This window comes from Vigna unguiculata, chromosome 2 (genome assembly GCF_037176805.1).
Source record: "Vigna unguiculata cultivar grain cowpea cultivar isolate G323 ecotype 2 chromosome 2, ASM3717680v1, whole genome shotgun sequence".
NCBI classification, from domain to species: Eukaryota; Viridiplantae; Streptophyta; class Magnoliopsida; order Fabales; family Fabaceae; genus Vigna; species Vigna unguiculata.
In genome coordinates, this window is record NC_140793.1 from 21,783,291 (window position 1) to 21,798,210 (window position 14,920).

Below are 14,920 nucleotides of genomic sequence, written 5' to 3' on the forward strand. Positions count from 1 at the left end.
AACACAATCTTTTACACCCGCAAAGGTTATAAATTTTACCTCCATAGTGATACACAAAGCACCCAACCCAGTTGGGTTATACTCCTTTACAACACGAGCCATAAAAGGCAGTCTTTTAAGATATTCGTTGATATATAATGGAGTCACATTTTTTATGTCACCATCCTCAACTAAACCTACATACCGTGTAATTTTTGCGAATGATATTGTGAATTTCATAAAGAACTTAAATGATGTGACTAATGTCTAATTGGAATCTAACCATGGTGTAATTAACATGGGTAACCAATATGCAAATGATAGACCATGAGTTCCTAGTTATTAACTCTTAAGTAAACACATATGAGGATTTACAATTTACTACATAAGCCAACCAATCAAAATCATCCCTGATCAACTATAACTAACATGAATATCTAATGTGCAAATCATACACCATGAGTTCGCTGTTAATAACTCTTAAGTAAACACATAATAATAACAAAGGATTCATTTTCTTCATCAATGTGTTTTAATTTAACAAGTTAATGAATTAATCACATATCAGCAATGTTACAATATATTTAACTAAACTCATACTATTGTAAAAAAACATTACACACCTTGTTGTGTTTGAAGAACTTTCTATTATTGTCTCCCTTCATCTTATCACTGGCCAAGACAAAAATTTGGGGAAAACTATGCCACCATTAATGCTTCCTAACAAAAGACGCCTTGTAGCCCAAAGCTGTGGACATAAAACCATACTTAATAAATGTCAAAATCAAAACATAATCAAATAAATTAAAATTAAAAAACATTAACCTGAACCACTGCCACTGAACCAACTTCAACTAAAACCTACCCCACCACACCAAAAAAATGAAGTTGAAGACACTACTCATCAACCCAACTTCTCAAAATGATATTTTGTCAACTTTTCTTTCCTTGAGAAGTTGATGTGCAAATCCTTTAACCTGGGTTTGCACTTATTTACTCAGGAGTATGTACATAGTTATAAGAATGGAATGCTTTAGTCTCTTGTGTTAAGTTAATTGAAGATGTTTATAAATGAAGGTAACATCATGAATAGTTTAAAACATTATAGTTAACACTTAATGAGGTTTGGTAAAAGGTTTCATGAAAATGCAAAATGAATAACATGGGCTACCACTTATTTATATATCAGTTAGCAACACTACTGTTAATAATAGATATCTATCGTAATTCATGTCATTTTAATTGAAGGACTAAAACAATGACCAATGAATATGGAAAACCATTGCAGCCAAAACATAAAGACAAAGTGCTTACCAATCAACGAATACCACTCTTATGCTACCAATGACAAAAACTGCTAATAATTTCAAATAACTGCACAAATAACGCGAGGATGACAAACCCCATTGCAAATAGAGTAAAAATTATAAATTAGGGATTTCCAACCTTACAGTGAATTGAAACACAATCACATTTTAACAAGATTTCAACATCAGAGGTTGGAAGATGAAGACGACTTTCTACAATAGGGGCTTCAACACAAACATGGGTTTCAAGAATAGGGGTTCCAAGATAATATGTTTCAAGATGAACAAGAACGATTTCAACAACAACATTGTATTCAACAAAAAAAGAAGTTCAAGATGAACAAAAAGGGTTGAAGACGATAAGGTTGAAGAAGTAGAGAAGTTGGAGACGACGAAGACTCTTCAAGACATGTTTGGTTTCTGCCTCCCGCTTTGTTCGAACAAATATTTCATTCCAACCCTTTCTACCTCCTTCTAGCGTGGAAATTAAAAAATAAATTAAAATAAATTACACTTGGCAACAACCACGTAAGACGTGAGAGAAGTTATCAAAAAATGGATGTCACAGTATCATTTTTCATATTAAATTATTAATAGACATATATATTAACCTCTTGTGTACAAATTTCCAAGATCCTTCTGCTTTGGTCTTTTCTTTCTCCGTGGAAGTATATCCCTTTCTACTTCTATGTTCTTTCTCAATCTGCAATGTCCCCATTTTCTTTTACAGATTCCCAAATCCTCTTGCCACCTTCTCTTCTCCACAAAAACATCTCTTTCTATTTCTCTGTTCTTTCCCAATTTTTTATCACATTGTGATAATTTATAAAGAATGTTTAATGAATCTGTTTTTGTTATGAAAAACTAGAGTAACTGATATTGACTTTGGAGATTAACTGAATTTTGGTTTATAGACATAAAAGATTATATCAAGTATGATTTCACTTGTTTGATTTTCTAATTTCTTATGACTTGATATAAAAGAGTGTATCAAGTAAGATATTCACATATAGTATATAGATACAAAATGGTTATTTGTGATTTTTTATTTTCTGATTCAATTAAACATCTCTCATAATTTATCAATTTTTTATAAAAAAAATCAAATATACAAATTTACTTGAATATAAAAAATAAATAAAAAATCATAATTTCAATTTTAAATTTAAATTAAAAATAAATGTAATGTAAACAAATTACAAGAAAAAATAAATTTAAATAAATATTTATAAACAAACATTTATTTTCAACTACTAAAACTTTTAATTAAACAATTTAAATTAAATGTAAATTAAACAAAAATTAACAAAGATAATTTTTTTTTTCAATCCAATTCAATAATATAATTTTATGCTGTGGGAGTAAAGTTTAAATATTTTCTTTCATTAGGTCAAGGGGTGTCATAAATGCTGCCCCCACTCACGTTTGTTCTAAATTCATAGACTTCTTACTCCCGAAATTCACAACAGAACGAGCATTGTTGGCGAGAGTGTGAGCAACTCTACTAGCCTTCGTCTTGATAAGAACTTCCCTCACTTCCCCGTCAAAACGGCGTAGCATCGCCCTTATCTCTTCCACCATCTCATAATCATCGTCGTTGAACTTCACCCCGTTATTCACCTTGTTCACCACCGACTCGGGGTCTGAATTGCTATGGAGAATCATCAAAAGGGAAGAGAACAACCTAAGAAAGTGAAGATTTTGAGCACGAGTTCATTGCAAATAAACGAAAAAGATGCCTTTCAATTGGTTGGTTCCATCGTGGAAAAGGGTATCTCTGATTCACATAACAACCCAACAACACCCTTCATCTCTTTTCCCAAACCCAGTGTTCTACCTTTCCCCGTTGCGCGCCACCGTTCACATGGCCCTGTAAGTGCCCTTTTGTGCTCCTTAAATTCCCCTTTTCATTGTAAAGCTTTTATGTTCTTATATTGTATTGTATCATGCTTGAATTTAATGGAAACGAAGATGTGTTGTGATGTGTAAAGTATGAAAAAAAAAAAGAAAAAAAAACAGTCTTTTCATGTTTTCTATCCTTATAGGGAGTTTAACCGAGGAGGATATGCTTGAATTAAGATTTCGCGAGTGTTAATGGGAGATATATACGAAGTTCTATTTTGTTTTGGCATGTGGTGGAGTTCACTGCATTCTTCTTATTTAAGTTGTCTCTGCGTGTTTTTGAGTGCACACAGCAAATGAAATAGAGCGGTTTCCTATTTCTTTGTCTCCGTCATATATGAGGATAAATTAGTTATTATTACTTGGTTTTGCGTGAAAAAAATCTACGTAGGAGTAACCAATGAACCGTTCATCATGTCTGTTGAGCCTCAAAGGTATAAGAAGGCTATGAAAAATGAAAATATTTGCTGTTACGTTGACTCGTTTTGGTTTACTATGAATGTAACTTGTGTAAAGTGTAGTAAGATTTTTGGACTGATAGTTAGGTTCTGGTGGTTTTACAGCATTGGCGTCCACTGAGTAATGGAAAGGATGAGGATGGTGAGGCTGATGATGGTGACAATAATGTTGAGGATGAAGAAGATAAAAATTTCCAGGAGTTTGAAAGAGTTTCGGCATTTGCTAAGCCGGTACAAAGGAGGAGAAAAAAGGGTTTGGATTTTAGGAAATGGAAAGAGATCAGTTCGGATGATGGTTCTTCCTTGGGGAAGGAATCAGAAGAGGGTGTGTCAAGATTTAGCCAAAGTACAGGGAAAAAGAAGTATGAAAACGGCAGTAAGAGTCTAAAAAAGAAAACTTCATCTTCTGATAGTAATATTATTTCTCAGATGAAAGTGGATATGAAACCATTGTTAGATGACTCAGATGGTAGGTTTGTCAGTTCAACCAAGTCTATGGATATAGATACATCAAATAAGGGGGATCATCACAACCAAAGTGAATTTGCTTCTGGTTTAGACCAAATTTGCTCTGATAGGATGCCTGATTACAATTTTGGATCTCTAGATGTGCAAAGACCAATGCAAACTCACTTAAATTCAAACATGCCGTCTTTTTCTAGTTCCAATTGTATCATTAGTGACCAAAAGTCTGTGTCACTAGAAAGTGAAATTGATTATGAGAATCAAGTTCGGATTCAGCAAATGTCAGCTGAGGAGATTGCAGAAGCCCAGGCTGAGATAATGAACAAGATGAACCCTGCATTACTGAAAGTACTACAGAAGAGGGGGCAGGAGAAATTGAAGAAACATGATGGTTTAAAATCAGAAGTGGACACTGGCTCAGAATCTTTGAAGGGACATAGTCAGAGTCTTCAGGATTCCAAGCATCTGCGCACAGAGAATGGTGTTTCTCATACAATGATGACACCACCATCCGAAGAAAAGCCAGATGATAACAAAATTAGCGCACAGACTTCAACCACTGCTAGTAGTAGCAGATGGAATGCTTGGAGTAATAGAGTTGAGGCTATTAGGGAGCTACGATTTTCTTTGGATGGGGATGTTGTTGATTCTGAACAGTCATCAGTCTACGGTACGCCTTTCTATTCTTATGTTTTTTTAACTATCTTGACCTCTAATGTCAAGATGATGCTTTGTATGATCCTTGCATGTTATAGTATCTCCTTATACTGTTATGGAGTCTGTAGTTAACTGATATATATGGGCTAAGAATTTTGTTATTGGTCAGTTATTTCTGATAGATTATTATAGAAACTGGATCAGAAACCAAATGAATTTCCAGAAGAAGAAAGTAACAGTATTTATTTCCAAAATGTAAGATATTACAGAAAAGAATAGCAATGGTTCATTGAGGAACCGGAATCCTCCCAACAATATATCCTGTGCCCTCAGCTTCTCTCCTTATTTTTTATACTGATCTCTCTTACCCTCAGCTAACTCTGCTGACATGGTAACTAACTCCTAGAATTATATAACTTTTTCCCATTTTCCTTATTCATTCTCTCATAAACCTTTGTAATAGGGGGCCATACCCTATCTATACCCGGCCCATGAAGATGCACATCGTCCTCAAGGTGGAACTGTGGAAAATTTTAAGCAACAACTAAAAGTATCTCCCAACTGAATCTCCTGTGATGGACATCATTTATTTTGCAATCCTGCACAGCTTTTTGAAATAATTTCAACTTGTGATCTAGTGGTAGTACTTTAGGAAGGGACTGAGGTCTTCTGTATGGGGTGTATAACATTCTTAAAAAGTGCCACCTGGAATACCAGGTGCTCTTTCGAGTGGAGCAGAAGTTCCAGTCGATAAGCTTCCTCTTTTTATTTACTCTCATATCATGTTTTAACAATACCTCCAAAATTACTTCCAATTGTTGCACATGTTCCTATTGATTCGTGCTAAAAGTTAGAATATCATTTAAAAAAACACTAAAGCAAAGTTCTTCAGAAAAGGTTTTAGCACCTCATTCATTAAGGTGTGGAAAGTTGAAAGAACATTAGTCAAACCAAACTAGATTCCAATTCTTAACGTCCATCGTGATTCTAAAAGGCCATTTTCTTAATATCATCCTCCTCATCCTTGTTTGTTTGATGGTAACCTGATTTTGAATCTAAGAACACAAAATCACCATCCCCAATCTTTTTTCAGGACATACACTTGGGTGAATGATGCCTACTCTTAACTTGGTCTGCAATTTTTCAGTCCGTCTTTTGATAGTGGGGATACTTATTTGGCCTAATATTTGGAATTTGGGACTCTGATTTTAATACAATTACATGATCTTGCCTCCTTTTCTTAGTAAGTGGATATATGCATAACTTAACCTTTCAAAATTGACTTATAAGGTGAGCATTGCTCCCATTTATATACACCCCAACACATTGAGACATGGACATCTTGCTTGTGAGACTAGATATTTGTAAGTAGTGACAACAGTATAATCGTGGGTGACACAATAGACTCAACAAACTTCGCTAGGTTAGGCTTTAATACCATCTTAGTAAGTGAATATATGCGTAACTTAAGCTCACAAAACAAACTTGTAAGGTGACAGTTGTCTTCACTTATATATTGTAAATTTGTTTTATTGATGTGAGATCTAACACCTTTGAGGAGGAAAATTATGTTGGACTTGAAAAACATCTGAGTATTCACCAAGCCAATATTTGCTTTCATTAATCTTTATCAACATGTTAGCATTTCCATGTGCATCATCTAGGCAAAACATTCCTAGTAAATGCAAAATACAGGAAACATAAGATAAACGGTGTTGCTAAATTATGGTCTGTCTAAGAGCATTGAGCAGTATATTAATGTCCCCTGTCCAACCCCCTCTGAATTGTACTAGAAATTAACGGTGCTGTTCTGATTGAAGCTTCCTTTGCTTCTAAATGTTTCCATGTTCATAGATTCTATTAGTTGCTTCCTGTTCTATATTAAGCATTCTAGTTGTTAACATTTTGCATAAAACAGAATGGAGGTGTGAATAAAGATTTGAATATTCATGGATATCATGTTTATTTTGGAAATAGGTTGGAGGTTAACATATAAATTTTGAATTTTCTACGTGACAATTCTTTGTCATTATACAGATAATGTCACTGAACGCGACTATCTGCGGACCGAGGGAGACCCTGGTGCTGCTGGTTATACAATTAAAGAAGCAGTTGCACTCACTAGAAGTGTGGTATGTTATTTGTCGTAAATGGTGCATATTTCAGTTGGATGCAGTACATTGGATGTCTGAATTTGGAACAGTTTGGATGGCTTCACAATTATGGATATTAGATAATGAAAATTTATAATATGTCCCCTTTAGTAATGTAGCATTTGCCAATTTTTTTGTTTAGATTCCTGGACAAAGGGCCCTTGCATTGCATCTCCTGTCATGTTTGCTTGATAAGGCATTGCACTATATTTGTAAAGAGAGAACAGGGCATATGACAAAACATGAGAGCAAAGTTGACAAATCAGTTGACTGGGAGGCTGTTTGGGCTTTTGCACTGGGTCCAGAACCTGAGCTCGTGTTGTCACTTAGGTAAATTTTACTTTTTTGTCCAAGCTGTTGATATTGTCAACTACCTGCTATGATTGAGTGAACATGCATGGTTATCTTTTTCCTCTTTTAAGAAAATTAATATTTGTTTTTATTGCAGTTAATAATTTAGCACACAAGTTGATTGGTTTGTATCTAAGTAAATCTCAAGCTTGATTATGTATATAATTGTAAGATCATGCCCATTTGGCACATGACATAGACTCGATGAAGCTAGAGAGCAAATATATGTTGATATTATTGAGTATTTACTGTCTTGCTACTCTAGAAGCCAGCCTTATTTGTGTTAAAATGTTTGATAACATGATTATGATGACTTGGAATATTTTAGAGTATCTTAGTTAATATCTTGGGAGTGATTTCCATATTTAATTATTTTTTCATAATTTCTTTTTATTTAGGATTGGCACCCTTTCTTGGGGATGACAATTAGTGCTGTCTTTTTGTAACATGTCATTAGTCACCAATGAAGATAACTCTCTCCAACTCTCCTTTTTATTTAAATCTGTATAATATTAACATCAAATCAAAGTGATTCCATCCTCTGCGATCCAACCACCCTATTTCATTTAGGAAACTAGTACAACATGAATGCATCCAAGGGACAATACTCCCTTCACACATGATGTTAATAATCCCCTTACCCATACATAGACTTTCTTTAGAAAGTCTCACCCCTCTTAACCACCCAACCAACTAACTACTTTTTAACATATTTTCTTCTGACGTACACATTCCACTTCCTATCACCATCACTGTTCTACTGCTTAGTTTCGTCTTCTTTGTGGTTGCTTTCTTCATTCCAGCTAGCTGTCTTTCCTTCTAGTACCCTCTTTCTGAAGTTTTTATTTATTAAATTTGAAAATGCATATCTGCCTTCTCTTGAGCCCTTATTACTGTATGATGCGCAGATTTAGCTGTTACATTGGTTCTTATTTGTTTTTATGTTACTCAACAATTCTCTTTCTCTAGAATAATTTGTTTGGTGTTTTCAGTGAATATTGGATTTTGTTGGAGAATCTTCAGTTCCTGTATGTTAATTTTAGAGGATTTGGTTGTTCTTGCTTTTTCTTTGGGTATACATTTTTGGATAGAAATGCTTGCTTCTCTTGATGAATCTTCTATTGGGTTCAATAGGGATCAAGTAGTTTTTCTAGCTTCTTCGTGGTGTTCTGGTTATAGTCTCTTTAGTTTTTTTTTTTGTTAGATCAATGGAGATATTGGTATGTTTTGCATGTCTACTGATATTTGTTGTTTATCTTAATTTTTGGTTATCGAGTCTTTAGTTGTTGAGGCTTAACCTCTTATATTTGTCTATTTTTTTTTATATATTAATAAATTCTTTGCTTATATAAGCTTTAGCTTTGTTAATTATTATGTTTTGCGGTTAGAAGAGTGGGAATCTAGATTGTGTACTTGACTCGTCATCTTTTTCTCCTCATGGAACATGGAGTGTTGGTGAGGCTAGATGGTAGTTTATTATGTGTTTGATGCACTCTTTTGATTAGCTTATGGTAAATACTCTGACTAATACTTTAATTCTTTTAAATTGTTTCGTCATATAATTATGTTGACCCCATTATATGAGCCTAACATGATGGCAGTTGTGCGCTGATTTTCTGAAGGATATGTCTTGATGATAATCACAATTCTGTAGTTCTGGCCTGTGCAAAAGTTGTTCAATGTGTATTGAGCTGTGATGCAAATGAGAACTACTGTGATATCTCGGAGGTAATTGAATTTCTCATCTTAGAGTTACTATCTTTAATTTGATACTATTATTGTGTTTAAAATTATATTCATCTGATTAATTTATTTCTTTAATTCCAGAAGGTAGCAACATGTGACATGGATATTTTCACAGCTCCAGTTTTTAGGAGCAGAGCAGATATTAACGTTGGATTCCTTCAAGGGGGTTTCTGGAAGTACAGTGCCAAACCTTCCAATATTTTTCCTTTCAGTGATGATTCAATGGACAATGAGACCGAAGGAAAACATACTATTCAAGATGATGTAGTTGTCGCTGGGCAAGATTTTACTGTAGGTCTAGTTCGCATGGGAATCCTTCCTAGACTTCGTTATCTTTTGGAGGTAAAACTTAATTAATAATTAATCATGTTGAAACATTTGAAGTCATGATATTTTGTGTACAAAGGTTAAGAATATTTCAGTTTTACAAATTACAGTTTTTGAACTTCCACGTCAAATTCATTAGTCTTTAATGGTTGCAGACGGATCCTACGACAGCTTTAGAAGAATGTATTATTTCTATACTTACTGCATTAGCGAGGCATTCACCTACATGTGCTAATGCTGTGCTGAAATGCGAAAGACTTGTTCAGACAATTGTGAATAGATTTACTTCTGACAATTTTGAAATTCGATCTTCTATGATAAGATCTGTAAGACTCTTGAAGGTGAGTGGTAATTTTCCGTTTCATTTTCTAGGTTGATACATTTTCCCTTGTTACTTATGTGAAGTTATTTCTGCATCAGCAGCTAGATAATCATTCCTAATGTTTTATTTTATTTTGGAAAAGGTGTTAGCTCGGTTAAACCGGACAATTTGTCTCGAGTTTATAAAGAAAGGGTATTTTCGGGCTATGATTTGGAATTTATATCAAAGTCCTTCCTCTGTTGACCACTGGCTAAGGTTAGGGAAGGAAAAATGTAAACTCATGTCTGCTCTGATTGTTGAACAACTGCAGTTCTGGAGGGTTTGCATTCAATATGGATATTGTGTGTCGTACTTCTCAGAAATGTTCCCTGCCTTGTCTTTTTGGTTGAAACCGCTTTCATTTGAAAAACTTATTGAAAACAATGTTTTGGATGAATATACTTCCATCTCCAGGGAAGCATACCTTGTTCTGGAGTCTTTGTCTGGAAGACTTCCAAATTTATATTCTTCAAAGCAGTGTTTAAACAATCAACTTCCAGAATCCACTGGTGACTCAGAGGTATGGTCTTGGAGTTATGTTGGTCCAATGGTTGACTTAGCCATAAGGTGGATGGCGACTAGAAGTGATCCAAAAGTATCTAAATTCTTTGAGGGACAGCAAGATGTGAGATGTGACTATAGTTTCCAAGGTTTTTCTTCAACTCCTTTGTTGTGGGTGTATACTGCTGTGACTAACATGCTTTTCAGAGTGCTTGAAAGGATGACATGTGGGAGTACTACCAGCTCTCATGAATCTGAAGGGCATGTGCCATGGCTTCCAGAATTTGTACCTAAGATTGGACTTGAGTTGATCAAACATTGGCTTTTGGGATTTTCTACGTCTGTTGGGACAAAATGTAGGGATTCTGAAGGTGAATCTTTTATGAAGGAACTAATTTGTTTGAGGCAGAAGAATGATCTTGAAATGTCTTTAGCTTCCACCTGTTGTCTAAATGGAATTGTGAAGATTATTACTACCATTGATAATCTGATACAGTCTGCCAAGATTGGCATCCCAAGCCAAGAAGAACAAAGTCTCTCGAAAGAAGGAAAAGTACTCAAGGATGGCATTGTGAATGGGTTTATGGTTGATTTGAGGTATATGCTTGATGTTTTCATGTATTCTGTTTCTTCAGGTTGGCGCCATGTACAATCCATTGAGTCATTTGGCAGAGGAGGACCTGTTCCAGGAGTAGGAATTGGATGGGGTGCCCCAGGTGGAGGGTTTTGGTCAGTGGCAGTTTTATTGGCACAAACAGATGCACAATTTCTTGTCTGTTTGCTGGAAAGTTTTGAAAAAGCATCTAAAGATGTCGTGACAGAAGAAACAGCCTTTACTGTGCAAAGGGTTAATGCTAGTTTGGGATTGTGTTTAACTGCAGGGCCTAGAGATAAGGTTGTTGTAGAGAAAACATTGGATCTTCTACTGCATGTTTCTTTACTGAAGCACCTTGATATCTGTATACAGAATTATCTCTCTAATAGGGGTAAAACCTTTAGCTGGCAACATGAAGAAGAGGATTACATACACTTCAGCAATATGTTATCATCTCATTTTAGGAGCAGATGGCTGTCTGAAAAGGTTAAGTCGAAAGCTGTTGATGGCAGTAATTCTTCTGGCATTAAGACCTCTCCAAAGGTTGGTGCTTGTTTGGAAACCATTTATGAGGATTCGGACATGTCTTCCATGGCAAGTCCATGCTGTAATTCTTTAACGTTAGAATGGGCTCACCAGAAGCTACCACTTCCAGCTCACTTTTACCTCAGTCCAATCTCAACAATTTTCCATAGCAAGCGAGCTGGTACTCAAAAAGTTGATGATGTACTACAAGATTCCTCTAGTTTGCTTGAAGTTGCCAGATGTGGACTTTTCTTTGTTTTAGGTGTTGAAGCAATGTCCAGTTTTCAAGGCCACATTCCTTCTCCTGTTCATCATGTATCATTAACATGGAAGTTACATTCCTTGTCTGTCAATTTTGTTGTTGGAATGGAAATACTTGAACATGATCGGAGCAGGGATAATTTTGAAGCTTTGCAGGATCTATATGGTGAGCTTCTTGATGAGGCAAGGCTTAACCAAAGTAAGGACGTTATTTCAGAAGATAAAAAGAATCTAGAGTTTCTACAGTTTCAATCTGAGATTCATGAAAGTTACTCAACTTTTATAGAAGAGGTTATAGAGCAGTTTTCTGCTGTGTCTTATGGTGATGTGATTTTTGGCCGGCAAGTTTCACTTTATCTACATCGTTGTGTTGAATCTTCCATTCGCCTTGCTGCCTGGAATACATTGTCCAATGCACGTGTTCTTGAGCTTTTGCCACCTTTGGAAAAATGTTTGTCAAGTGCTGAAGGATACCTTGAACCTTCGGAGGTAAGAAAACATATTCAATAAATATCAAACTATTTTGCTATGGATCATTACCATGTTTTGATACCGTTTGAGTATTTGTTATTTTGATATCTTTTGTTGGAGATCTAGTATCCATTAGAAATTATAGTATACTACAAGTCGATTTTATGTAGTCAATTAGATTTTAAGTTTATTTGTTATGACTTTTGCTTAAAAGTTTGTTTTAAATCATAAAAGCATATGCCACAAAGTACAAGAAAAGCTTCTTTTGCATCAAATAAAATTTTTTAATTTTTTTTCAATGTTAAAATGAATGCTTATTCATCTATGATGGCCTTTACTTTGGAAGTTAGCGGGTTAAGAGACGTGGATTTACCTCTTAAGACTTCTAATCCCAAAAACGATATGTCATACAATCCAAGATGTCACAGAAAATGTAAAAGGTTACATAGCAGTGTTATCTGAGTTTTGTTTTTTCTCTAGATATTTGCATAACCCTAGTATTAGTATTTGCAATGGACTAACCAATATAGGTAAAAATAAAAATCTAACAGAAGGCAGAGAAGATAGAGATAATTATATTGCTTTGCGATGGTTCTGTGAAAGGAGAGGTGTAGTGTTTGACTAGAGAAAACATATAGAAGACTTTGAAGGGGAGAAAAATAAAGATGGTGATTACGGACAAATTCTTATTGATCTTATCAAACACTAACTTTGTGGATAGTGTTTGGTCATGTTAATCTATTGTTGTACTTGACCATGTTGCAGAATTTGTGATAAATAATTTACTATGTTTGTTGTACTGTAGCTTTATGAACTTCGATGAAGCTTTTGTGAGCTGAGGAAGTACTAATCTAGTGGTTGCACCTGCAATGCATACTAGTCATTGACTCAGAATGCAATGTATTTAAATTAACATCAATCGTGTACCTTATCTCTCTGCAGGATAATGAAGCAATTTTGGAAGCTTATGCAAAGTCGTGGTGTTCAGACGCCCTTGACAGAGCTGCAATTCGAGGATCAGTTGCATATACTCTTGTTGTTCATCATCTTTCCTCTTTTATATTTCATGTCTGTTCCACGGATAAGTTAGTGCTGCGAAACAGACTTGCCAGATCTCTCTTGCGAGATTATGCTGGGAAATCACAACATGAGGTAACCAAACTTTTAACCCTGATGGACAAATTGTACTTGAGGCTAATCTCCATTCAGAACTTGTGCTTCCATTAATTATTCAATTAGTTTTAGCCAATCTGAATCTGATTAAGGAAATCAAATGGTGTGTGAATATGTGTGCTTCTTCTGTCATCATATTGTTTGGATGAATCAACTAGCAGCCTACCAAATAAAAATTTAAGATTGTGCAGTGAGACATCCTGTTTAGATAATCCTAGTTGCAGTATTTTTATGGCCATAAATGAAGTAGGGTTAAGATTTTGTCCCATCTCTATCCATATACTTTACATTGTTGCATTTGTATTTACATATATTATGGTGGTGTAGCCAAAACATTAACTAATGGAACTTGTGTTTCAGGGAATGTTATTGAACCTCATTCACCATAACAAGCCATCAACATCTCTCATGGAGGAGCAGCTGAATAGTGTGCTTTCTGAAAAGAGTTGGTTAGAGTCCAGATTAAAAATATTGGTTGAGGCTTGTGAGGGAAATTCCTCTCTTTTGACTGTAGTAGATAAATTGAAGGCCATTCTTGTAAAAAAGAGTTAACAGTGAGGTTAGAAAAAACAACAAAGACTGTATATAGAATTCTACAATGGGGTCTCAAATGTACTGATGGGAGCATACATGGCCACTGATATTGGTATATTTTGTTAGATTGGAGTCTGTTTTTTCTCACTACGGTTACCATTTAAGGCATGCAATGTACATATTGAAAGGATTAAAGTATTTTAGTTGATATAGACATTTATTCAACTTTCTCTTTTTATCACATTTTTACTCCATTTATTTTGTAAGTTTTTTTCCATCTCCTCAATTCTTACATCTACCATTTTCTCCCTGTTTGTTTCTTTCTTTATCTTTTCTTACTACACTTAGTACAAGATGAATTTGGTGTTGATTATTGTCCATTGTTTGACAAAATCAAAATGGTAAACGCCCTAGCTACAACTGTTGTTTGGTAGGAAGAAAATAGAAGCAAACAATACTATACATACATATATATATATATATATATATATATATATATATATATATATATATATATATATATATATATATATATATATATATATATATATATGAAAAGTGATGTAAAGTTAAGAGCTATTTGGTGTTCCGATTTTGAAAGTTGTTTATGTCCTAATATGTTTGGTGTTGTAGAAATAAAGGAAGAGAAGAAAGTAAAAGGGTGAAAGTGAAAATATGTTGACTGCTTGGAATATATGAAATGAATAATGTTTGGTGTTGTAGAAATAAAGGAAGAGAAGAAAGTAAAAGGGTGAAAGTGAAAATATGACTGCTTGGAAAATATGAAATGAAGAGTACTTTGACAAATAGGTAGGAATCACAAAAAATTAAAAGAAAATAATTTAACACAATTTAAGAAATGTGTTCAAATTGTTATGAAATACAATCTATTTGTAGACTATAGCACTTTATTTTTATTTATTTTTTTAAGTATGCACCTCTAATCGATTATATTTTCCTTTTAATTCTTTTGTTAAATTTGATTTTTATAAAAATAATAATTATATAAATATAATTTCTCTTTTAAGTATATATATTTTATTTCCTAATATACCCATTATTTTATGTAATTTTGTTTTAAAATAATTGTCTTTTATCTGGGTTACAAAATGACTGTTAAAACTAATCTATTACTCCATTTTTCTTTTTACTAT

The 14,920-nt window shown here is 34.2% G+C and overlaps 1 protein-coding gene across 2 annotated transcripts; it reads left to right on the forward strand.

Annotated features, from left to right (window-relative positions):
* Positions 1-2,708: 2,708 nt before the first annotated feature.
* On the forward strand, positions 2,709-14,007 carry IYO (RPAP1-like, carboxy-terminal protein). Of its 2 annotated transcripts, none has more exons than XM_028055043.2 (10): positions 2,709-3,158; positions 3,752-4,781; positions 6,806-6,900; positions 7,064-7,251; positions 8,895-9,000; positions 9,103-9,360; positions 9,501-9,686; positions 9,810-12,077; positions 13,002-13,211; positions 13,593-14,007. In XM_028055043.2, exons 1-10 carry the CDS (start codon positions 2,940-2,942, stop codon positions 13,782-13,784), a joined length of 4,752 nt encoding a protein of 1,583 aa, XP_027910844.1. In that variant the 5' UTR covers positions 2,709-2,939; the 3' UTR covers positions 13,785-14,007. The 2 variants fall into 2 exon arrangements, with proteins under 2 accessions (XP_027910844.1, XP_027910836.1); XM_028055035.2 differs by having other exon boundaries at positions 2,710-3,158; positions 9,100-9,360.
* The last annotated feature ends 913 nt before the right edge of the window (positions 14,008-14,920 follow it).

Bases quoted from the DNA above. Each gene is read 5' to 3' on its own strand.
- IYO (XM_028055035.2), top strand. From the start codon at position 2,940: ATGGAGAATCATCAAAAGGGAAGAGAACAACCTAAGAAAGTGAAGATT. The intron at 6,901-7,063 runs GTATGTTATTTG...TTTTTTGTTTAG, and splicing joins TTGCACTCACTAGAAGTGTG to ATTCCTGGACAAAGGGCCCT. The intron at 9,687-9,809 runs GTGAGTGGTAAT...ATTTTGGAAAAG, and splicing joins GATCTGTAAGACTCTTGAAG to GTGTTAGCTCGGTTAAACCG.